Source organism: Papaver somniferum, chromosome 9, assembly GCF_003573695.1.
Source record: "Papaver somniferum cultivar HN1 chromosome 9, ASM357369v1, whole genome shotgun sequence".
NCBI classification, from domain to species: Eukaryota; Viridiplantae; Streptophyta; class Magnoliopsida; order Ranunculales; family Papaveraceae; genus Papaver; species Papaver somniferum.
Genome location: NC_039366.1, coordinates 110,731,682 through 110,754,752, shown reverse-complemented (window position 1 = coordinate 110,754,752; position 23,071 = coordinate 110,731,682). Strand labels below are relative to the sequence as shown.

At 36.3% G+C, this 23,071-nt stretch overlaps 3 protein-coding genes and 1 pseudogene across 3 annotated transcripts; 3 read left to right on the top strand and 1 right to left on the bottom strand.

The window, feature by feature from the left end:
* Nucleotides 1–3,054: 3,054 nt before the first annotated feature.
* Nucleotides 3,055–3,838, bottom strand: LOC113312403 (uncharacterized protein At2g29880-like). The gene is made up of 2 exons (XM_026561153.1): nucleotides 3,716–3,838; nucleotides 3,055–3,627 (listed from the first exon to the last, which is right to left on the bottom strand). The coding sequence occupies exons 1-2, from the start codon at nucleotides 3,836–3,838 to the stop codon at nucleotides 3,055–3,057; spliced, it is 696 nt and encodes a 231-aa protein (XP_026416938.1).
* Nucleotides 3,839–6,444: 2,606 nt separating this feature from the next.
* On the top strand, nucleotides 6,445–14,485 carry LOC113308881 (mediator of RNA polymerase II transcription subunit 33A-like). The gene is made up of 12 exons (XM_026557332.1): nucleotides 6,445–6,821; nucleotides 7,434–7,544; nucleotides 7,864–8,217; nucleotides 8,574–8,890; nucleotides 9,178–9,269; nucleotides 9,360–9,741; nucleotides 10,154–10,367; nucleotides 10,452–10,566; nucleotides 11,576–11,737; nucleotides 11,858–12,527; nucleotides 12,685–12,891; nucleotides 13,261–14,485. The coding sequence occupies exons 1-12, from the start codon at nucleotides 6,550–6,552 to the stop codon at nucleotides 14,343–14,345; spliced, it is 3,981 nt and encodes a 1,326-aa protein (XP_026413117.1). The 5' UTR covers nucleotides 6,445–6,549; the 3' UTR covers nucleotides 14,346–14,485.
* Nucleotides 14,486–15,191: 706 nt separating this feature from the next.
* LOC113309952 lies at nucleotides 15,192–19,176 on the top strand. The gene is made up of 8 exons (XM_026558471.1): nucleotides 15,192–15,778; nucleotides 16,711–16,858; nucleotides 16,970–17,120; nucleotides 17,222–17,347; nucleotides 17,429–17,509; nucleotides 17,836–18,028; nucleotides 18,124–18,391; nucleotides 18,567–19,176. Exons 1-8 carry the CDS (start codon nucleotides 15,584–15,586, stop codon nucleotides 18,827–18,829), a joined length of 1,425 nt encoding a protein of 474 aa, XP_026414256.1. The 5' UTR covers nucleotides 15,192–15,583; the 3' UTR covers nucleotides 18,830–19,176.
* Nucleotides 19,177–19,251: 75 nt separating this feature from the next.
* Nucleotides 19,252–22,457, top strand: LOC113312402 (annotated as a pseudogene).
* The last annotated feature ends 614 nt before the right edge of the window (nucleotides 22,458–23,071 follow it).

The following is a 23,071-nucleotide window of genomic DNA, read 5'->3' as shown; positions in this document are numbered from 1 at the left end:
TTCGATTCACAAAACAAGTTTATGAATTGTATTTCCTTTAAACGAATGTAAAACATTGTTTCCTAGGACGAAATCTTCACCCACACCCATGCATAATCACAATAGCATTCATACGATTATGTCGATGTCTTATATATGAAGTTCAAAAGATAGACATTATACTTCGTATTGTAATTCCTTAATATTGTGTCTAACTAGAGTATAATCATTCACAGCTTCGCAGTTATGTTTTCAATATGCACGACTTGAAAGATATGTTAGGAATGAAACATTTCAAGTCAAATATTACTAACCTCAAGAGGAAGGATGATGTTGTCGATGTAGCTCTTTACTTCTTCACATTCTTCAAGTCTTCACATAATACTTGTAAGTCTCATATCCTAGTAAATTTCTAGCTAACCTATATGAAGTTGACTCTAATAAATAATCAAACGACTCTTTAAATGAGTTTTGATTCACTAAAATATGACAACCAAACTTAACATACCAATGCTTGGTGGGTTCAACCGAGCTATGCTCCAACAAAGGGAATATTAACGCCAATGTGTTAATAAAAAAATAAACACTTGTGATGCACGTTTCAGATTTGGAAGATAATGATGAGATTGACATTTTCATTGATTATATGATTACTGAAAATCACAATCCAAGATATAAAGTTAATCATATCCCAGTCAAAGATAATATCAAAGACTTTTTGATAAATACCATGTCTCATGGAAAAGCCTTGCTTCAAGAAAACCTTGAATATCATGAACGAAACTTTTTATTATAAGGTGATGACTACTTATATCTCGGAGAATCAAGATCAAAAAGAGTATCTAAAACTTCAATTTATTGAATACAAATCTAGGTTATCTGATGCTCATATGAAAACAAGAAAACTTAAACAAAAGCTAGATCTAAAGATCTCTCGGCTAACCCTCAATATCTGAACTTAAACAGTCTTACCAACTGTAGGAATCAAATTAAAGGAATTTTTTTATGGACATGACCCATCAACCATTATTCAGTCTCTTAAAACAATCTTTAACAAACACCTGCGGTTCTGTTTGGATGCTGGGAAATGGGATAACATATCCCAGGATAGGTTATCTTAACTTAATTTACGATAACCTTATGACTGGTCATTTAAATGATGTTTGTCTCAAATATTATCCTATCCTGGGTTAATTCAAATTGTATTTGTTTGAAACGGAATCCAACACTAGATTAATATAAATAGTGTTTGTTTCAAACTCCCAAGATTAAACATGCAATATATCAATCAACGTTGGAATTTTAAAATAAAAATGTCTTAATATGAAAATATCTTTAAATAAAAACATAAAAACAAGAATTCGGTAAAATAAAACTATCTCATAATAGAAATATGAAAAGAAGAAATCGTTAAAAATTAATAATAAAAAACTAGATAGTACGACGACGACGTCGATAATTATTCCACATTGCGTCACCAATTGAAGTACGAAGTTATGACGCTAAATCTCGCTCTTTGTTTCTCCCAAGTCTAGCACCTTCATTATTGTCTTCTGGTATCCCAGGATCGGTTTCTTGTACAGTTGTAACACCTTCACCATCAAGAAACAAATCATTTATACACTCCCTGCGAATATGGTTATGTATGATGCAACACGCTAGCACAATTGTCACTTGTGATTCATACGGATATTGAGGTTGTACTAGAAAAATAGTGAATCACCTTTTAAGTATTCCTATGATACGTTCAACCGCATTCCTTAATGATGAGTGTCGAAGATTAAATAATTCTTTGCCATCTTTTGGGCGATTTGTCCCATACTCCTTCAAGTGATAACGAACACCTCAATATGGAGTAATAAAACTTGGCGTAAGGGCAAATCCTGCATCTCCGAGATAATATTTTCCTAAACAAATAAAAATTTAAGATTATATTATCCAATATTAAAAGAAAAAGAAATATTTTTATAACAAAAGATTAATGTATATATCATATGTTCTGGTATTATTAATTTATCGGATCGTGTTAAAGCTAACTCCAATACACGACCATCATGAGCAAAACCCTCCCAACCAGCAAGAACATAATGAAATTGCAAATCTAATGAGCATGTTACTAATAGATCCTTTTATATTCCGATAAAGGGGTTGTTCTTCCTCGCTAACTATTGCCGGTATGTGAGTTCCGTCTATTGCTCCGACACAATTCTGCGATTGAAAACATATAATTAATTGGTTTTTATATATAAATATAAATATTCTTATAAGAATAACATAAAATTAATTTTAAGTAAGAAACAACCATAAAAAAAATTGTACCTTAAAATATGGATAAAACCTCAGATTTTCTCTTATCTCATCTGGGGTACCAGGTCCTGCTGGTTGCAAAAAATCATTTGCAAGTTGAAAAATAGCATCTAACACGGCGTTAAAATGTCGACTAATTGTCTCACCCGAATGTTGAAAACGCTCTTGGAGTATTCTATTGTGTTCATTATGACCAATGGCAAGCATAAATATTGCCACCTTTCCCTCAACTCTAACTCCTTTACTGTGGCGAAGCAACTGTTTTTCTTGTAACAGTTCACATAATAGTAAAAAGACATGCTTTTCCATTCGAAAACTATTCTGAAATCGCGCATCATGTCCATTTAGAACTTCATCTACATGAGCTGAGCCACCAAGAATTGAATCATGACATACAGTCTTCTCCACGGAGTATTGATAATAACATGATATGAATGATGTAGTAGCTGTTGTGACTACTAATATGACATCCTCATCGTCCTCGGAACTAGCCATCAATAAAATGTTTTATGTACCTAATGATAAAAAAGAAATATAAACAATCATAACCAAATGAATAATAAATTAAAATTTTATGTAAACTCCAAATAAGCAAGCATAGCAAAGTTTCATAATGCATGAGTAACTAAAAAACGACACCATATTGTCTCATAAATTTTGAAATTAAAAATAACCATAAAAATTCAAAATATCCACCAAATTAATTGGAAATGAAATCATGTGAAACCAAACTAATTAAAATCATCAACCTAATCACTTCTGCCACTTTTAATAGTAATCGGTAAAGTTAAGCTTTGATAATAACCAACGTTGTCTCTTATCCCCACTCAACGCTATAAAAATCTTTGATTTCTTCTCATCTTCCAAAAACTCTAATCCTTGCATGAATAAAAACTCATCTAAGTTTAGTTCCTCAAGAGCAGCAACTACATTTTTCTCTAGAGAAGAGTTACTGTTTTCCTCTTTTTTGTTCGCTATATTGTTGACGGCACTTGCCATCAAATGAATTGCTTCCACCATCCCTTCTCCAGTACTTTCTTTCGTCTTTCTAAATGAACGAGAACTAGAACCTATTGAAGTTATGGGTTTTTTTGGCAGTTCAGATGTATCATCATCACTAACATTGCCGTTTTCATACGTATTCTCGTTATGGTCTTCAACATTCTCATTCGGGTCTTGAGTATTATCATCTCGGTCCTCGTTGACCTCATGGTTGTCCTGATTATTATTATCCCTAAACCTGCTATGCCTTCCAGTCGCCCTACTATCACCAAATATCATAGCTAGTTCATTATATTGTGGAAGAGACCTTGTCCTCCATTGTTTGTATTCCGGATGATCCTATAAATTCAGATTATAATTTAATTACTGAGAAACATGATGAGTATATAATAAAACTTGATAAAATAGATTAAATAAAATCACAAACCTGGATATGCTTTTTCCATACATCATTAGGTGCAGTCACAATTTCTCTTGTGTCATTCCATCCAAAACCGTTGGTACCTCTAAGACTACTTACAACATTAAAAAATTTCTTCAAAGTTTTCATGCGATTTCTCAAAACTTGCTTATTAAAAGAAGGAATAAATCTTTCTTTGAATTTAATGACGATGTTGGCCCAGACAGTTTTGCTAAATTGACCATATATAACAACAAACACATTGTAATTTTCATGAAAAATCTACACAAAATTTTGAATAGATAATAACAGAGGGAGAGTGATAGAGTACCTGATGGGTTATAGGAAGAACAAGATCTGTAAATAAAAACAACAAAAATTAATCAAATCTATAATGAAAATTGTATCGCTAGTAATCGTAAGAAAAAATAAATAATTGTTCGTACCTAAGATTTCTTTGGAGAAAGGAATAGTAAAGCTTGAAAGCAGTAAGTGGAAGAGAGGGTACCTATAAACCCTTCGTGGGTTTAGAGTGGAGTCTGTTAGCACTATTCTTGGCTGGGAAACAGGGAGAACGAGTTTATGGGAGAATACCATAAACCTGCTTTTTTGGTGTTCAAAATTCACGGGAGGTTTTGATATCCCAGTCCACGATTGGAGTATGTATGTATGAAACAAACACAAAATAACCGTTTTTATAGGGATAACCCAACCTAGGTTGGGATATCCGGGTTCCCAAACAGATTCTGTAAGATTGTGTTCATTGTGGTAAAAAGACTTACTGTTCCAAAAGGTGCAAAAGTCGAATTAAAGACAAACAAACTAGTGAATTCAAATCATTTAGTTTTGTTATTGACCATGTGTATAGTCGTGCCGATTTAAAGAAACAATATTCTCAGATTTTTTTCTTCAAAATCTAGACAAAAGCAGATGTTTTCCAAATTAGTTTACATATATGTCTGATTAGACTCAACGATCAAAGTATATGAAAGCTAAAAGGAGTCAATGTCCACACTATTCCTCTAAGCATCAAACAACGGAAGTCATCATAAATGTGATGCTCAACTTAATGATCAAGCTTTTTCAAATCATACTTACAAACATGTTCCTTTTCGAATAGGTTTGTCTACAAAACCAGATCAATCATGTTCTTACTTCAATACTGTGAATCAAACTTGAAAACCACGAAAGGGATATCCAGAAACGTCAATCAACTTTTAAGAGTCTTATTGACAACTATGAAAAGTTTTGTTCTTTTTGTGATAATGAACGATTGAATGCTCATTCCAACAACACCTAGTCTAGTTGGATCAAACTTTCTCATCATGTCCTGGGTGTTTGGCTACCACATAAGAATAACTTTTTTCGCTCAAAACTAAATCGAAAGGAAAAAAGTTAGTAAAGGAACTAAAATTTAATTACAAATTAAAAAAAAAACAAAAATATCTTTTTTTATTTAAGTTAAATAATTGCTTATAAGCATAATTTTGACTGTCGAACATGTTGTGCTTCTTTTAAGAGACACATTTAAATTTATAATCAACTTTTAGATACCAGAAGTAGAAGTCATACGTTTGGATACCAAAATTAAGTGTCAGAAGCAAAAATATTTTACTTCACAAAATGTTGATGTTTTTGCTTCTAGAAGTCATTCTGAATTTTTATACCCAAACTAATGTCTTGCTTTTTGACTCTTAAAAGTCGAAAAGCTGCTCCTGCATGCGTAAACAACCCAAAAGTTGATTTATTTTACAAATTCATTTAATTTTATTGTTTTTTGTTCTTTTTAGAGGGTATCTATGTAACCACATAAAAGGTTTTTTTCCCCCTTAATTAAGCTGAAAATGTCAGCAAGTGGCTTAAAAACCAAATTTCAAAACGAATTTGAAAGTATTTGTTCTCTATTTTCTTTTGTTGCATCTCTCGCTCCTCCTTCTTCTCCAACAAAAGTACCACTAATAACTCTTCCTCTGCTCAGATCTATTCCATTTTGGGCTAGATCTGAGCGAGTTTTTTTTTTTTCCTAGTTTAGTTAATTATTTTATTCCAGTTGTTATTATGTTTCTACTAATCCACACCATTATGAAGATTTTATCTCATATTTGAAGATTTATCTACGCTTTAACGACGATTCTTGGTTATTAGTTTGGTTTTAAGATTAATAGAGATGTTGGCGAAACCTTCATGTTTGTTGTCTCTGATGACGAAATTCCTCCTCAGAATCTTCTTAATTAATTTATCCGGCGACATAATCTCCGTAGGTGGTTTTTTTAACGACGGAAACAAAAGATTTGAGCGAGTCACTCTTATTTTGGGAGCACATCTATCTAAAGAAGAAAAACAAACGAAATTATTGAAATTTAATTCCGAAAAGAACCATTTTTCCTCCGATATAATCGAATATTATTCATACTTATAGTTGTCTTATTGAAATATTCCTTCTCTTTTTCTTATCGGATTTCTCAATATTGTATTTTTACGTATGATTTTGCTTCTTTATAATCTCTTAGTTTGAATCTTCAACTCATTGTAACGGCGAATCATCTTCACCAAGCAAAGAAACATTTAAAAATCCTCACGCCAGACTTCCCAAAAAGTATTCTGCTTCTCCATTTCAAATCCGTCGGCTGTATGCCGTAGTAAATATAAAAATGCGGCAATTTTCCAAACAACGAGAATAAAATCAATAGTACAGTAATCAACGGTCAGTATTATCTAGTTGACACAAGCGGCTCCCACGTTGTCCACATAAGCTAAACGGCATTCCAAGACTTCGTCCTTCTTTCTAGAATTCTAGTTCTTGTAAAATCTCGCTTACGAGGAAAAGAGAAAGAGTTGATGCAGAGAAAGAGAGGACGAAAATGGCGACCGAATTGACTCGTTTCGAAGATAAAGTACTAGAAACAGTAAAATGGTGTCAAGAGAGAAAAGACCCATTATTAGTATGGGGTATGGAAGTATCCAAGTGTGTTAAAGAAGCTGGTTTAGTACTTCCGAGTACCGAGTTAGGGCAAATTCTAGTTTCGAATCTTTGTTTTACAAATAATAATCCTTCTCTTTGGAAGTTTATTGATCAAGCGATGTCTTCTGGGATTCTTTCTTCTATCCAAATTCTTTCTCTTCTTACTACCAGGTATAAGTTTCCTGAATCAGTAATTTAGAATATTTTGTAGGGTTTTAATAAAAATCTTAAATTAATACGATGATTTATGATAATGATTAGAAATTAGGTTATCCCAGTTGCGTGTAATCCGATAAAACATTTTAGTGATTCATGTTATTATTAGTTCTCTTTTTGCTTACCAGAAAAAGGAAAAGAAAAAAATGGGTTACACTTAAATTGGCGTTTAGATGGGAGAAATTTCATGTGGGTGATAGTAATTGATTGTGACAATGGATGAAATTGTGTCTCCTCGAAATGATTATAGAGTTCAATATTATATTCAGCAGTGGTGGATGTATTTAGTGTTCATTTACTCGATGCTCTAAAGTTTAATGGTTTTGTTTGGCTTTTTTAGGATTGTTTAGGTTTATTGGTAGGATATTTTTTTTTGGATGGATTAGTTGAATATTCCTCCTGCTAAATGTGTATATAGGATGAGTCGATGACCTTTTGTGGTGGTTTACTAAATTGGTTGAACAATCCTTATCTCCTCGACTAGAATAGGTTGTCAGTTTTTCTCTTGTTGTTGTAATTCTGCTACTGTTTTGAGACTTATTTACCTGTGGTTTCAACAAATGTTAGGGTGGTTCCAAATCGACGGACTCAACCAGAGGCATACAGACTTTATCTTGAGCTTCTAAACCGATGGACCTTTTTGCTTGCTCAATTTGGGACAGATCTTTGTAAACAGAAGTATGTATCTTTATCCCGTTTATTGCCGACCTAAATGTTCAGATCCCTTTAATTGCTAGAAGTATACAGTTATATTGAAGAAACTCTTCTATTCTCAGGCTATGCAGTTCACTCATTTTTAATTAAATCGTATCTGTTTAAGTCAGGGTAATAGTTTTTTTCTTTCTTTCTGCTATATAGGAATAGAAATAGATTTGTAGTAACTATCTTGTAGAATTCTTTTACGATCTTGGGCCCAAGTATATGTATGAAGGACTTACTGTAATGTTACTCAGCTTCTTCTAACAGACCTGTCTGTTCTTTTATTATCCTTCTGTAGGATAATAAAATCCGTTGACGATGCTCTTCAGCTTTCACACACTTACGGGATGCAGATATTGGAGCTTGGACATGCATTCGTGTTGTTCTTTTTCAGCATTATCACTGGTTTAGTCGATTGCACATTTGATGATTGGGGTTTGCAACCAACGTCTATAGACAAAACGAATAGCATATTTGGAGTTGGAGAGCATCAGGATATGGATGTGGACTCTAAGGGTACTCTTAATGATAAAAGAACTGAACATCGTGAACAGCTGCGCAAAGCAAATGCTTATACAGCTATTGAGATATTGGCGAAATTGACAGAAAACAAAAAGGCGACAACCCTACTCCGTCTTGTTCACTTGAACATGTATGAACTACAAACCCTTTTGATTGTTGACTCTCTTGATAAACTTTCACAGTAACTTCACTTTAATTGCTTAACTAACATCAAACTGGCTCACTTGTTTATATAGAATCTAAGAATTTTTCACTATTACTATCTAGGACCATTCATTTGAACAGTCATGTTGTTATATACGTAATTACACTGTTATTGTCCTAGCACTTACTTGGATGCCCACAAGTTAACAATTTTCATGTTACTTGAATCATCTATTTTCTCTTTCTCTCTCCCCATTATGTGTATCTTTTAAATAATGATCAGCTCATGGGAATGCAACTGAATAAGACCCTTTTCCCCCTCCTTTTTCTTGTGAGAAATAGGCCCGAAAAGTTCAATGGGCTTCTGCAAAGACTGCAATTCGTGGAAACACATAAGTTGGTATCACCACACTTAAAGTCTGCAAATCAGTTTTTGGTAAGATTCTCTGCAAACATACAGAAAGCCGTGGATATGCAAAGTCAGTTGAATAAGCGCCAGCTTATTGGAGCGCTGATTGATGTTGAATCATGTAGCTCTTCCTCATGTTGCAATTTTGGAGCACATCGGGCTACTTGTTGGGTACCTTTTGACATATATATGGAAACTGCGATGGATGGGAAACAACTTCCGGTCACATCCGCCATTGATATACTTACAGGTATGTATTGATAAACCCAAAAATAGAAACTGATATGCTTCCAGCTAAGTCATCCATCACATGCTTAACAAGTAGTTTATACATTAGATAGAGTTTGAGTAAGCAAAATAGGTTCGACACTTGTATTGGTACCGGAGGCTGGCAAACAGTGATATTTCTGTAACTGGAAATTTTTATGCTCTAGGGGAAAATATAAATTGATATGCTCTGGAAACAAAAAAAATAATCTTAAATGTATTTCTCTGCACAATGTTTCAAACTGAATATGTTTGATGACCAAACTGCAGAGCTAATTAAAACACTCCAAGTAATTAACAGATCGTGCTGGCAAGAGACTTTTCAAGCACTCTGGGTTGCAGCCCTTCGTCTTGTTCAGCGAGTTGAGTTCAATCTGCATCTTTCGTCAAACATTTCGTCTTGAACTGTAATTGGTGATTAACCAATCTTTTTCATCTACACTATTTTGCAGGAGCGTGATCCTCTAGAAGGGCCATTTCCGCATCTTGAACCACGTCTATGTGTTCTCTTATCCATTACTCCATTGGCGATTGCTCGAGTTTTGGAAGATGCTGGGGAGATGCCTTTATCTTCTCTTCAGGGAGGCAGTGGGCCGGGGAATACTGGCGCTGTTTTAAATCATGGGACTGATGGGAAGGGTCTAGTTTCAAAAAGACAGGGGCTAATCTCTTCACTTCGGAATCTTGGCCAGTTTTCTGGGCTTCTATCTCCTCCTCCTTCCGTAGTTATTTCTGCCAATAATGCTGCCGCAAAAGCAGCGAACTTTATTTCTAATTTCAAGAATGGGAGTGACAGTTTTGGTGGCAACATCCATGGTGATACTGGTAAATCAGGTGACTTTCTGAACATCCAAAGTTGACACTGTCAGATTTTTGTTTATACTGTCCCGTTTATTTTGACACTCGCTTATGCTGGTCTTTGGGTTTCAAATGGAGTCTGAGGGGGACCGCGTTGTTTTAAGCTTTTATAAGCATTAGTCACATATCAGATTTCAACGAAAGTTTGATTGTTATTTCTTAGACCCATTTGATGTTTGGGTGAACTAAATAACGAGCATATCAGTCTAACAAATGCTCATCCTTGGGATCATATCTCGCGAGCATCATAGGAGGAGCAGAGGTGTAAAAGCAACCGGGGTGTGTAACGTGTGTTTAGACAAGTCATGAGGACTAGGAGGAAGTAGAATATCTCTCCCTGTCTAGTTGCTAAATGCTGATGCTTTCTGTAATTGTTTTCCTTTGACAGGTGGGTCCATGCTGCATCTCATAGTCGAAGCTTGTATGACGAGAAAGTTAATTGACACATCGGCATACTTTTGGCCTGGTTATGTATCTGCATCATCAGTAACCTCACTATCCGATGCACCACTAGGCCAAACATCTCCTTGGTCCACCTTCATGGAAGGAGCTCCATTAGTTGGTCCCTTGAAAAATGCTCTCATTGCAACTCCCGCTTCAAGGTATGTCCAAAAAGTATGGTGAGAGTGTTTGCATTAGTGATTTCATCATCATAACATTTTATATATGTCGTTTGTTTGGTTAAGCTTAGCGGAGATTGAAAAGCTATATCATATTGCTATAAATGGGTCCGAGGAGGAAGGAACAGCTGCTGCAAAGATTCTTTGTGGTGCATCTCTCAGTCGTGGGTGGAATATCCAGGTATCTGCTGTGTTCCATGGAATTTTTCACCACAACTCCCTGTGAAATTCTGATTTGCTAAAATCATGAGTATAAGATGCGACTGATCATAAGATTATAGTTGTCATTCTTAAAAAGCTAAAAACTTAGAAAAACATATGTTCAGTGAATTCAAAATAATGCAAAACAATTGGTGTTAGAATCTTTTGCCTTATGGAAAAAGATGTTGGATAAACTAAATTAACTATTGTATCAACTATTAGCATTGTGATTTGCTGCATATGCTGTTTTTAGAACCATGTCTTCAACGGCGACCATGAAGTGTTTCATTGAAAAATGTGATTCAGAACTGAAAGGTTTGTTCTTCAGATCCGAGAACCTTTAACTGACAGTAATTTGCTGCTATTCAAAGGTGTCCTCTGAATCTAAAAACATAAAGTAGAGTAGGGAGATTTATTTAGTAATCTTAGAAGTAATACCTTTATCAACTAATAATAAATCATCTATGCTGTTATTGTAAATATATGATAGATATCTTGTAGGTAAAACCCTAACCAGTAAATGGGTTCTCTCATATCATTACATGATTCATTAGACAGTGTCCACAGGAAGGCCTTTGTACTTGTCAAGCATGAGATGGTTGATTTCCTTATTCCGCCAAAATTTTCTTGAAAAATATGCATCCCATGGTTGAGACAGATGAGATGTTCTTCTGTAAGGAGTACATAATGGGTTATTTTGGAGTTACCATGATAATCTATTAGAAACACTGAACTTATTATAGTTTCTCGGATTTTTAATTTAATCTTTTGCTGGAAGTACTGAGATTATGTCCGGAGGAACCTTATAGCTAACAAGTGAATTTCTTTATCTTTAACATGAGCAAAGGTCATGCAAACATATACATTTTGGGTTATGAAAGAAACAATGGTTCTGTGGGAGAAGCATGATCCATCCGTGGCTGCTGAAATACTGTCTGCTTATCCAACTTCTAATCAGACTTTTGTCGCCATCACTTTATCTTTTGCAGGAATATGTGGTGAACTTTGTTCTGAAACTTCTCTCTCCTCCCGTGCCTCCTAATTTTACCGGACCTGGGAATCATTATGTTGAATATATGTCCATGCTGCATTCTGTCCTGTTTGGGATTTGCTCGATTGATAGTGTCCATATTCTTTCTTTGCATGGTGTGGTAAGCAAACATTCTTCTCGTATTCCTCTGCTAAATATGAACCCCAAATTGATGATATACTTGTATCCATATGCAGAATGATTATAAACTTGGCTTATGATCTTTTACATACAATTACAGATACCAGAAGTGGCAGCCTCCTTAATGCCACTTTGCGAGGCTTTCGGATCAGTTGTACCAACATCAGGTCAAAAGTCAAGCGTATGTGATGATATCTCGGCATCAACAGTATTTTCTTGTGCTTTTCTCTTTCTTCTACGACTCTGGAAATTCTATAGACCTCCGCACGAACACTGTATAACGGCTCGAGGAGGATACACTGGATCCGAGCTCACTCTCGAGTACCTGTTGATTTTGTATAACAGTCGCATCGCTTCACAAAATTCTAGTGCCATGGATAAACCTAACCAAGTGTCAAACCCCTCTGAAGCATCAACTAAAGCAGTATATATCGACTCATTTCCACAGTTACGAGCTTGGTATTGTCAAAACAAAGCTTGTATAGCTTCAACTCTTTCTGGCCTCAGCAGTGGAAATCCGGTCCATCAAGTTGCTAATAAGATATTGAGTATGATTTATTGGAAAATCACTAAAGGGGGAGCTATCTCTACTAACCCTTCAACACTTTCAGGAAGCAGTGTAAGTGGATCTCCTGCAAGTACAGGGGAAGATACGTACCAAAGACCTGCACTTCCTGGATGGGAGGTTTTGGAAGCAATTCCTTTTGTAATGGAGGCAATGGTAACTGCATGCGCACATGGAAGGCTCTCGTCACGGGATTTAATAACAGGTCAGTAATACCAATCATAGTCATAATGCAGAAAAAAAAAGAGAGTTTCAACCTGTAATTTAATGGGTATCCATTCAACCATACAGAAGACGATTTTTAATATGTTTCTGCACTCTTGATCTGCGTGTATATTCCTTACGAGCACTCTCCCATGCAGGTCTAAGAGATCTCGTGGACTTTTTACCAGCATCTCTTGCTGCTATTGTCAGTTACTTTTCTGCTGAAATTACTCGTGGTGTCTGGAAACCTGTGGCAATGAATGGAACAGATTGGCCTAGTCCAGCTGCCAACCTTCTTGCAATTGAGACCGAAGTGAGGGAAATTATTGCTGCAGCTGGTGTTACCGTCCCCAGTTTTTCTTTAGGTATATATATATTGAAAACCTAGTTATCTTATTTGAATTTGAGTTGAGTTAGTAATTTAGCAAGCCTTTATTTTCAGGACTCAGTTGAATTGATTGATCAAATGGGTTTTCGCATATCATGCATTCTGTATATCCAGCACTGAAAGATGATTTAGGCATTTGACATACATAGTGCATATATCACTATCTATCCTATAATTATTTTGTCTGAGCTGTGTCTACTTTTGACAGCATTAATAATACTAGAACTTGCTATATATTACATATTTTCTTGTAGATGCTAACACGTCTTCTCTCTTGCAAACTGCATATGCATTTTATACCAATATATACTTGTTTTCATTACGAATGTATTTTGGCTATCTTCAGGAGCGGGAGCACCCGTTATGCTTCCATTGCCAGTGGCGGCCATGGTCAGTTTAACAATAACATTTAAACTTGAGAAGAACTTGGAATATATACACGGGGTTGCAGGTCCAGCCTTGGAAAATTGTGCTTCAGGTTGTACGTGGAACAGCATGAATGTGATTGGAGCTCTGTGGGCCCAAAAGGTCCGTCGGTGGCATGACTTTATAGTGGTGTCGTGCTCTCGCTCTGCCTTCAAACAAGACCAAGGAGCGGTTGCTCAACTTCTTAAAAGCTGCTTCACCTCCTTCCTTGGTTCCCCACATGTTGCAGCTTCTCCAGCTGGTGTTCATGGTCTTCTGGGTGCAACTATCACTGCCCCTGGGAATCGCCCACATATGGCACCAGGTTTTCTTTATCTCCGTGTGTGCAGAATGGTGCAGAATAACCAGTTCATAAACACTGTGATTTTAGGTTTAGTAGTAGAGACGGCCCGAGAATCAGCTACAAAATGGGCCCGTACAAGTTCATCTCGTTTAAAATCTAGTCAGGCATCATTAGCATCTGCTGCTGCTAGAGCAAAGGAGGTGGCCACGTTAGGTGCAAGTCTATTATGTGTTGCTGGCGGAGTATCATTGGTGCAGTTGCTGTACCAAGAAACAATACCCACCTGGCTACTGTCAGCGAGAGAAGGTGAAAGTAAGGGTGTTGGCCCAATGTCCTGTATCTTGGAAGGATATTCAATGGCATATATGGTGATCTTATCAGGGACTTTTATCTGGGGGGTCACTGCCACAACCTCCCCAGGGTGGTTCTCAAGGTGGGCAAGTGTTGTCAGGGTGCACACAGATTTTCTTGCAGGGGCTTTAGAGGGTAACATTTCGCTCGGATGTGATCCTGCTACATGGAAAGCCTATGTTTCTTGCTTTGTCGGATTGATGGTGAATTTTGCTCCATCATGGATAAGGGAATTGAAGCAAGAAACTTTGAGGAAATTAGCCAAAGGACTGAGAGGATGGCATGAATGTGAATTGGCTCTTGCCTTGCTCGAAAGAGGTGGACCTGAAGCAATGGGTCATGTTGCCGAACTTGTCCTTTTTTCTGATTGAAGTCATGGTTTCTGATGCAGTAGCTCCCTCTCTTGTTTGTCAAATTTGACATTTACTGCATGATGTACAGGTCAGGGTTTACCTGCTAGAGTTGTAGTAACAATTGATATTCCAAGCCAATATATACATGTTTCAAAATCTTCCCGTTCTAGCCCTAGATGTTGATGACCACTAGGACTCGTCTGCGTGATGAAAGTAAATGCATCAAAATTTACGTAACAGATACATTTTTGGTTTCTTTCTTTTCTTAGTCTTCATTTCTGGTGATAACATTGGTGTCTAAAAGTAATTCAGATTTCAGATTGCTGGACACGGCCATCCATGGAATATGTAAATCGCGGTGTCCTTGAGAGGACTTAAAATGGCGATCTTTGAGGAGTCCGCCTCTCCAGCCTTATCATTTTATTCAGAACTTTCAAACTGAGTTCTACAATGCTTCTGACGAGTAAATGTGTAGGTATCCCTCACACGAAAAGTAAATTTGGAACAATGTACAAATGGCAATTTGATTTTTTTTTAAATTTGAAATGAAAATAAAATTTTGAATGCACGTTTCTAAATTTGAGACGAAAATGATAATGTGTGAAATATTTCACTTTTTTCATGATTTAAATTTTCAAATTTCAAATTCCGGCGGCATCAGAATCCGAGGCAATAAAATCCCTTAAAATATTAAGAAAGAGTATATTTAAGATCTGAAATTTCATGCGGATTGGGGTTAAAAAAGTAACGCCGTTAAATACCTTATAAGGGAGGTCGGATACCGAAAACCGACCGGACTTGAAAATAAATTCAAATCTAACCTAAAACTCAAAATCTCCCCTCTTTTGTACATCTCCTCTCTTCTCTCTCTCTCTCTCTCTCTCTCTCTCTTCCGACACTTCTCCTCTCTTCAGATATCAACAAAAATCTTCAGCGCAGAATCGGAAGAGAGAGTGAGAGATTGAAATAGGAAAAATCTTCCTTTTTTCTTTTCTATTTCTACATTTGGTAGACTCTAAATTTGGGGTTTTTTTAGCTGAATTAAGAAAAAAAGCCCTAATTAGTTTAGAAGGGTTTACATTTTTTTTTAAAAAAAATTTCTTTTAGATTTTGATTCAGGGGTTTATGAGAAAGATCGGTGTTTGAGGTTGCACTTGGTAAAGGGAGTAGAAGATTGTTGGTGTGGGTTTTAGATGTTTTGATTTTTGATTTTTTTTATAAATTAGGTTTTTTTCTCTTCTTTTTTTCTATTGAATATGGAAGGAAGAAGGGTTGTTTCATCAAGCCCACGCCCTTGTTCAGGTCGTAGAGTTTTAGCGAAGAAAAGACCTCGTGTTGATGGATTTGTTAATAGTGTTAAGAAGCTTCAGAGAAGAGAGATTTGTTCTAAGAGAGATCGTGCTTTTAGTATGAGCAATGCCCAGGAACGATTCAGGAATATTGGGTTACAGGTATGTGCTTCTTCATTTGGGTTCTTAATTTTTTTCTTATTTGTTTTCTTATTCTGGGGTTGTTTTTGTATTGTTTCGATTAGGGTTTCATTTGTAAACCTCTGACTTAATAGAGCATTGGGATATAAATTGGAAATACAAAGTAAGTAAATCATGTGGACAAGTAGTTATTTCGATTGTGAAACTAGGACTTTGTTGCTGTATTGGTCATGGAAATTTTTGTAGATCTAGTGATTTTGTAGTTAATGTGTGTCTTTTTAACTGGTTCCAATTGTAGAGCCAGATTTTGTTGTCACCTTAGTTATAGGTTTATAAAAGTGGTACTAGTTTTAGGTTTATAAAACTTGAAGTGGGTTATTGTAAGTAACTGATTTTGAGCTCTATGCAGTGTGGAAGATTTGTTAGAACTTTGTCACATTACTGACCTTGTAGTTGTTGAAATTTAAGATGTATAATGAAGATAAAATGTGGACTTAATGTTGTATTGGGCTGATTTTATGGCTGAAATACTATTTAGCTGTTCATTTTTGTGCAAGTACTTTATCTTTGTGCTTTGGGCTTCTATCGTTGCTGTTTTAACATTGGTTTGGGAGTTGTTATTTGTGAACATTATTAAAAACACCGCTCTTAAAGAATTTTGTTCATCCGACCTTATGATTATAAACCTAACATAACCCAAACACTAAAACACCTCTAATCTGGAACTGGACACCACCTGTCTAAACATTTCTTCATCGTGGCTACTAATACTAAAACACCTCGAATTTAGAATCAGATTCCACCTTTTGTTTAACTATTTCTACATGGTATCTGGATTTAGTTGGAATCATATACATTGTCATTATGCAAGTGTTACATTGACCCGTTCTATAGCATGCTCCTATATCCAAAAGTAAGTTTTCGCTGAGACACTCTGCATGACTTTTTGTCAGGAGGAGTATGATACTCATGATCCCAAGGGACACTGTCCTATGGTCCTGCCATTTTTGAAGAAGAGATCAAAAATTATTGAGATAGTGGCAGCACGTGACATTGTCTTTGCTCTTGCACAATCTGGTGTATGTGCAGCATTCAGTAGAGGTCAGCTCACATAAACTCCAGTTAAATGGTTTTGGAAGTTGGGAAAACATTTCCTTAATAGATTCTGATTTGTGAATATCTTAATTTACATTTTTTTGGTTTCCTGTACAGAGACAAACCAGAGAATATGCTTTCTTAATGTGAGTCCTGACGAAGTCATTCGCAGCTTGTTCTACAATAAGAATAATGATTCACTCATCACAGTTTCAGTTTATGCCTCTGATAATTTCAGTTCTTTGAAATGCAGAACAACCAGGATTGAGTATGTAAACTCTTTCGCAAAACAAAGATTTTTCTGTTTGCTCCTCTAATTTATCGTTTTTTGGAGCTTATTTCCTGAAAAGAGTAAATGTGCTAACTTAGGTACATACGAAGAGGAAAGCCTGATGCTGGTTTTGCTCTTTTTGAATCCGAGTCACTGAAGTGGCCTGGTTTTGTGGAGTTTGATGATGTAAACGGGAAAGTTCTTACCTACTCTGCTCAGGACAGGTATATCATCAATGCTTATTCGCACAATCATTTGACCTCATTTTTAATTAAGCTGAAATCCTCTTTTGTTTACTTTTGCAGTATATACAAGGTGTTCGATCTCAAGAACTATACTATGCTTTATTCTATATCAGATAAAAATGTGCAAGAAATCAAAATCAGGTAAGTCTCTTTTGCTCCGTCTTTTATTCTCTGTATCGACTCTTATCATTCGAAATATATTATGTTCCTTCGAATTATTTCCATGCACTATCTTCAGCATGCTCTTTCTTAGGGAGCATGATCTCATGAGATTAGGCCAATTCTGTGATGCTTTTGTTTTTGTAATGTTCGTAATACTATATTGTGTTGCATAACCATTTTAAATAATATGTTGAACATCGTTCATGGAAAAGTTCAACAGTTACAAATGCTATCTTTGGCTAGTGTTGGAATTTCAAATCTGTATGTTTTTAAACCCTTGTTATCTCATTTTTCTTCTGCAACAGTCCAGGGATCATGTTGCTGATATTTACTAGAGCTGGTAGTCATGTTCCTCTTAAGATTTTATCCATTGAGGATGGAACTGTCCTCAAATCCTTTAACCATCTCCTTCATAGGAATAAGAAGGTAGACTTCATAGAACAGTTCAACGAAAAGCTTCTTGTTAAGCAAGAAGATGAAAATCTGCAGATTCTTGACGTAAGATTCTTTTGTTAATTTTTACCCCACACACCAATTTTTTCTACTTCTTTACAAAATTCAAAACCGGCAGTTTTAACATTTTCTTCTTTCAGGTAAGAAATGCGGAATTTACGGAAGTCAGTAGAATGGAGTTCATGACTCCATCAGCATTTATTTTCTTATATGAGAATCAATTGTTCCTGACATTTCGTAATCGGACAGTGGCTGTTTGGAACTTCCGAGGGGAGCTTGTGACGTCATTTGAGGATCATCTTTTATGGCACCCTGACTGCAATACAAACAACATCTACATTACAAGTGATCAGGATCTTATTATATCGTATTGCAAGGCAGACTCTGATGACCCATTGGAAGGAAGTGGTAATGCCTTAACTCTCACTGTAGGAAAATGCAACATTTGTTATCCCAAGGACTCTTACAGTTATGGGGGCACAAGACCCTCACTGTGATTTGGAATATCCATATTCTCATGATATTTATGTGGATGTAAGAGCAATAACTTGTGCTTTTAACTGCTGTATGTTTCTTTTGGCAGCTGGTTCCATCAATATCAGCAATATCTTGACAGGTAAATGTCTTGCCAAGATACGTGCAACTAGCGACAACCCCAAGGATGAAAATAGTGATAGCAGTGATAGTCCCTTTCCTGGTAGGATGAAGAAGAGACTGTATTCTGGAAGGATCAGGAACACGGTAGCAGAAGCCTTGGAGGACATCACTGCGTTGTTTTACGACGAAGAACGTAATGAGATTTACACGGGTAATAGGCAAGGACTTGTACATGTATGGTCTAACTGAAAGGTGGCGACACATCTTATTCTGCGTGGACAGAATGACAATGTTACTGGTTGAAGTGGTCGACTTCCTTCATCACGCCAAGTCTTTAGTGCTTCTTTTGCAACAACGCGTTGTTCTTTTAATCATTAATTGTGCCCCAGCACTAGGAGGTGGGCAATGTAGTTTTGATCGAGTCGCCCATCTTAGGTGTGTTGTTATCAGTGTTAATTTCAAATAGGCCTTGTTTGTAATCTGTCAGTCATCAGTTGTACACTAGTCACAAACTTGTTTGATTAGTCTTTAACAGCAAATTTAAAATTTGTCTCAATGCCATCAAGGCATATTTTAAGCAATCTTGAAGCTTCCAATTTTGTATTTTGCATTTGGATTTTAAGTACCATTCCTTCAATTCCTTTGCTGTAAAGACACTCTGACGCAATAGGATGGTTCGATTGGAAAGAACACAACATGCTCATCAAGCTGAGGCATTGGCAATGGGCAATGCATCGAGTAACCAAGTGATAGAAGCAAATAAGTGTTATTTTGGAGTATATTTTAAAAGAAAAGAAAGGAAAAGCATCATTGACTAATCATGCTTAAGTTAGGGGGTGATGTATATATATTATTATTCAAACTCACAATCAAAACCAAACCTAATTTCATCCCTTTGGTCAACAGTGTACAACAAGTACTTCAGCAAGGAAAAACGAGTTGATGTCTTTGTCATTAGTTTTCAGAAACTTAGAAGAGAGATTTTCTAAGAGAAATCGTGCTTCTAGTTTGAGTAATGCTCCGGAACGATTCAGGAATATTGGGTTACAGGTATGTGCTTCATTTTTTTTTTCCTTCATGATTCTAGATATTAATTGGTTATTCTTTAATGTGTTTTTCGTTTCATTTGTTTATGTAAAAAATCTGTGCCTTCATTTGTTATGTATGATTTCTATTAGGTTGTTCTATGATAGAAGGAAATACTACAATATAGCTTTCGTTTTAGTGCAACTACTTTAAAAGAATTTGTTCATCTGACCTTGTGCTTATGAATTTTACTATGACCCAACAGCCAAGGAAGGTAGCAATATTCAAATTTGTTAAATCTTTGCTATAATTTGCTACTTTTACAAACACTACACCATCTTTGGTTAAGCATGTCTTCATATTAGCCACAAACACTGAAACGCCTCGAATCATTTATCATGTTGTCCGGGTTAATCAATTGTGCATGTGTTGTATTAGCCCAGTTTTGTAGCATGCTTCTAACCCAAAAGCAAGCTTTTGCTGACACTCTGCATGACTTTTTGTCAGGAGGAATATGATACTCATGATCCCAAGGGACATTGTCCTATGGCCTTGCCAATTTTGAAGAAGAGATCAAAAGTTGTTGATATAGTGGCAGCACATGACATTGTTTTCGCCCTTGCACAAACTGGTGTATGTGCAGCATTTAGTAGAGGTCAGCTCACATAAGCTCCAGCCAAATGGTTTTTGAAGTAGGAAAGGATTTCCTAAATACTCTTAATTGTGAATATCTTCGCTTACAGTTTCTCGTTTCATGTGCAGAGACAAACCAGAGAATATGCTTTGTTAATGTGAGTCCGGACGAAGTCATCCGCAGTTTGTTCTACAATAAGAATAATGATTCACTTCTCGTGGCTTCGGTCTATGCCTCGGATAATTTCAGTTCCTTGAAATGCAGATCAACCAGGATTGAGTATGTGGACTCTTTTTAAAACAAAGGGTTTTGTGTTTGCTTGTCTAGTATTATCCTCTTTGGAGCTTATTTTCTGAAAAGAGTAAATGTGTTAACTTAGGGACATACAAAGAGGAAAGCCCGATGCTGGTTTTGCTCTTTTTGAATCTGAGTCACTGAAGTGACCTGGTTTTGTGGAGTTTGATGATGTCAATGGGAAAGTTGTCACCTACTCCGCCCTGAACAAGTATGTCATCAGTGCTGATTCGCATAATGGTATGACCTCATTTTTGGTTCGCAAGCTAACATTCCCCAATTTTTGCCCCTTTTGTAGAATATACAAGGTGTTTGATCTGAAAAACTATACGATGCTTTATTCTATAGAAGATGAAAATGTGCAAGAAATCAAATTCAGGCAAGTCTTTCTTGCTCTCTTTCTCTTGTGCATGCTCTTTCCTATGGAGCAAGATCTCATGGGATTAGACTAATCCTTTGATGCTTTTCGCGTTCTACACTATACTTTATCCGCACCCTTCAATATGTGATGATTTTACATTTTGTTGCATAACCAATTGTTGAAATGTCACTCGTTAGAACATCGTTCATGATAAGCTCCAACCGTTACAAACGCTATATTCGGCTAGTCTTAGAACTACAAATATGAAGATAGTGCATTTTAGTTCTTATTCTGTTGCAGCAAAACATGAAAAGCTCTTTTCGGCAACTTGTTAGAGAAGAGGGGCTTGAAAGCCTATCGCATTAAACTTTAATCCTCTGGCCTGGGGAATGACACTAGTCTCTATATCTGTACTATCTTTTTGTCCTTGTTATCTCATTTGTCTCCTGCAACAGTCCGGGGATCATGTTGCTGATATTTAGAAGATTTGCTACTCATGTGCCTCTTAAGATTTTGTCAATTGAGGATGGCACTGTCCTCAAATCCTTCAACCATCTCCTTCATAGGGATAAGAAGGTAGAATTCAGAGAACAGTTTAACGAGAAACTTCTTATCAAGCAAGAAGATGAAGACATGCAGATTCTTGATGTAAGATTCTGTTGTGAATTTTTACCTTTTAACTTCCTCAACTTCTATTCAAATGTATAGCCTGTAGTTGTAACACTTTCTTCTTTCAGGTAAGAAATGCGGAGTTCATAGAAGTCAGTAGAACGGCGTTCATGACTCCGTCAGCATTTAGTTTCTTACATGAGAGTCAATTATTCTTGACATTTCGTAATCGGACAGTGGCTGTTTGGAACTCCCAAGGGGAGCTTGTGACATCATTTGGGGATCACCTTTTATGGCACCCCGACTGCAATACTAGCAACATCTATATTACCAGTGATCAGGATCTTATTATATCGTCCTGCAAGGGAGATTCCCATAATCCATTGGAAGGAAGTGGTAATGCCTTAACCCTCTAGAAGGAAAATGCGTCATCCGTTATATCGAGGAATCCTACCGTTTTGGGGGCATAAAGCCCTCGTTGTATTTTGGGAAATTCATAATATGGTCTGCATCCATTAGGGATGCTCATGATACCTTATGTGGTTGTAAGTGTAATTTCTAGTTCTTTAACAACCTTTACGTTTCCTTTGTGCAGCTGGTTCGATCACTATCAGCAATATCTTGACAGGAAAATGTCTTGCCAAGATACAGTCAACTAACAACAACCCCCAGGCAGAAAATAGTGATAGCAGTAGTAGTCCCTTTCCTGGTAGGACGGAGAAGAGTCCGTATTCCGCATTGAAGGGCACCACTGCATTGTTTTATAATGAAGAACGTAATGAGATCTACACGGGTAGTGAGCAAGGACTTGTTCATGTATGGTCTAACTGAAAGTTAGCAATACCTCTTCATCTGAGGTTCATAAGTGGACCTATAAGCTTTTCACTTCTCAAATCTTACATTATGAAATACTATCACTAAAGTGCAAGAGGAGAAGAAAAAAAAAAAAAAAAGTTGTAGAGGAAACTGAAAAGTGGACTGGTAATCCCCACCCTAATGGTCCAACCCCCCATGTGAGTATATATGATTTTTATCAGGCCTGGTTGAATCTTTACTCTGCAGACTCTTACTGTTTATCATCTTCCACTCTTTATCTTTACAGCTTACATTAGTTTCAGAATAACCGAATTTAGTCATTTTCAACCCACCCTTTTCAACTACCTCGTTGGATCGTTAATGCCCATGCTTGCTGCCTTTTGATTTCACAGCACACATACCTGTAAAATACATAGACCATGCATCTCCCATTTTCTCATACAAATCTATTAGCTTATATGAAATTTCGCTTAGAATTGTTTCCGTCCCAAATCATCAACTGGTGCACAAAGTTGAAAAATGTAGACATGTCCCATGAGTTGTACCTATTTGTGGGAAAATAAATTTTGCATGTCAATTTCAAAAGAAAAAAGGGGGATATTTCACACATTTAGTGTTGGTTAGATGTTTCCATCACTTCCAAAAAAAAAAATTAGTTTTGGTATTTGTTTTATTTGCCGAAGGCGATTCCACATGGGTTTTGTCAATTTTAAGAGTTCAATTTCATACACCTACTAGTAGTGACCTATGC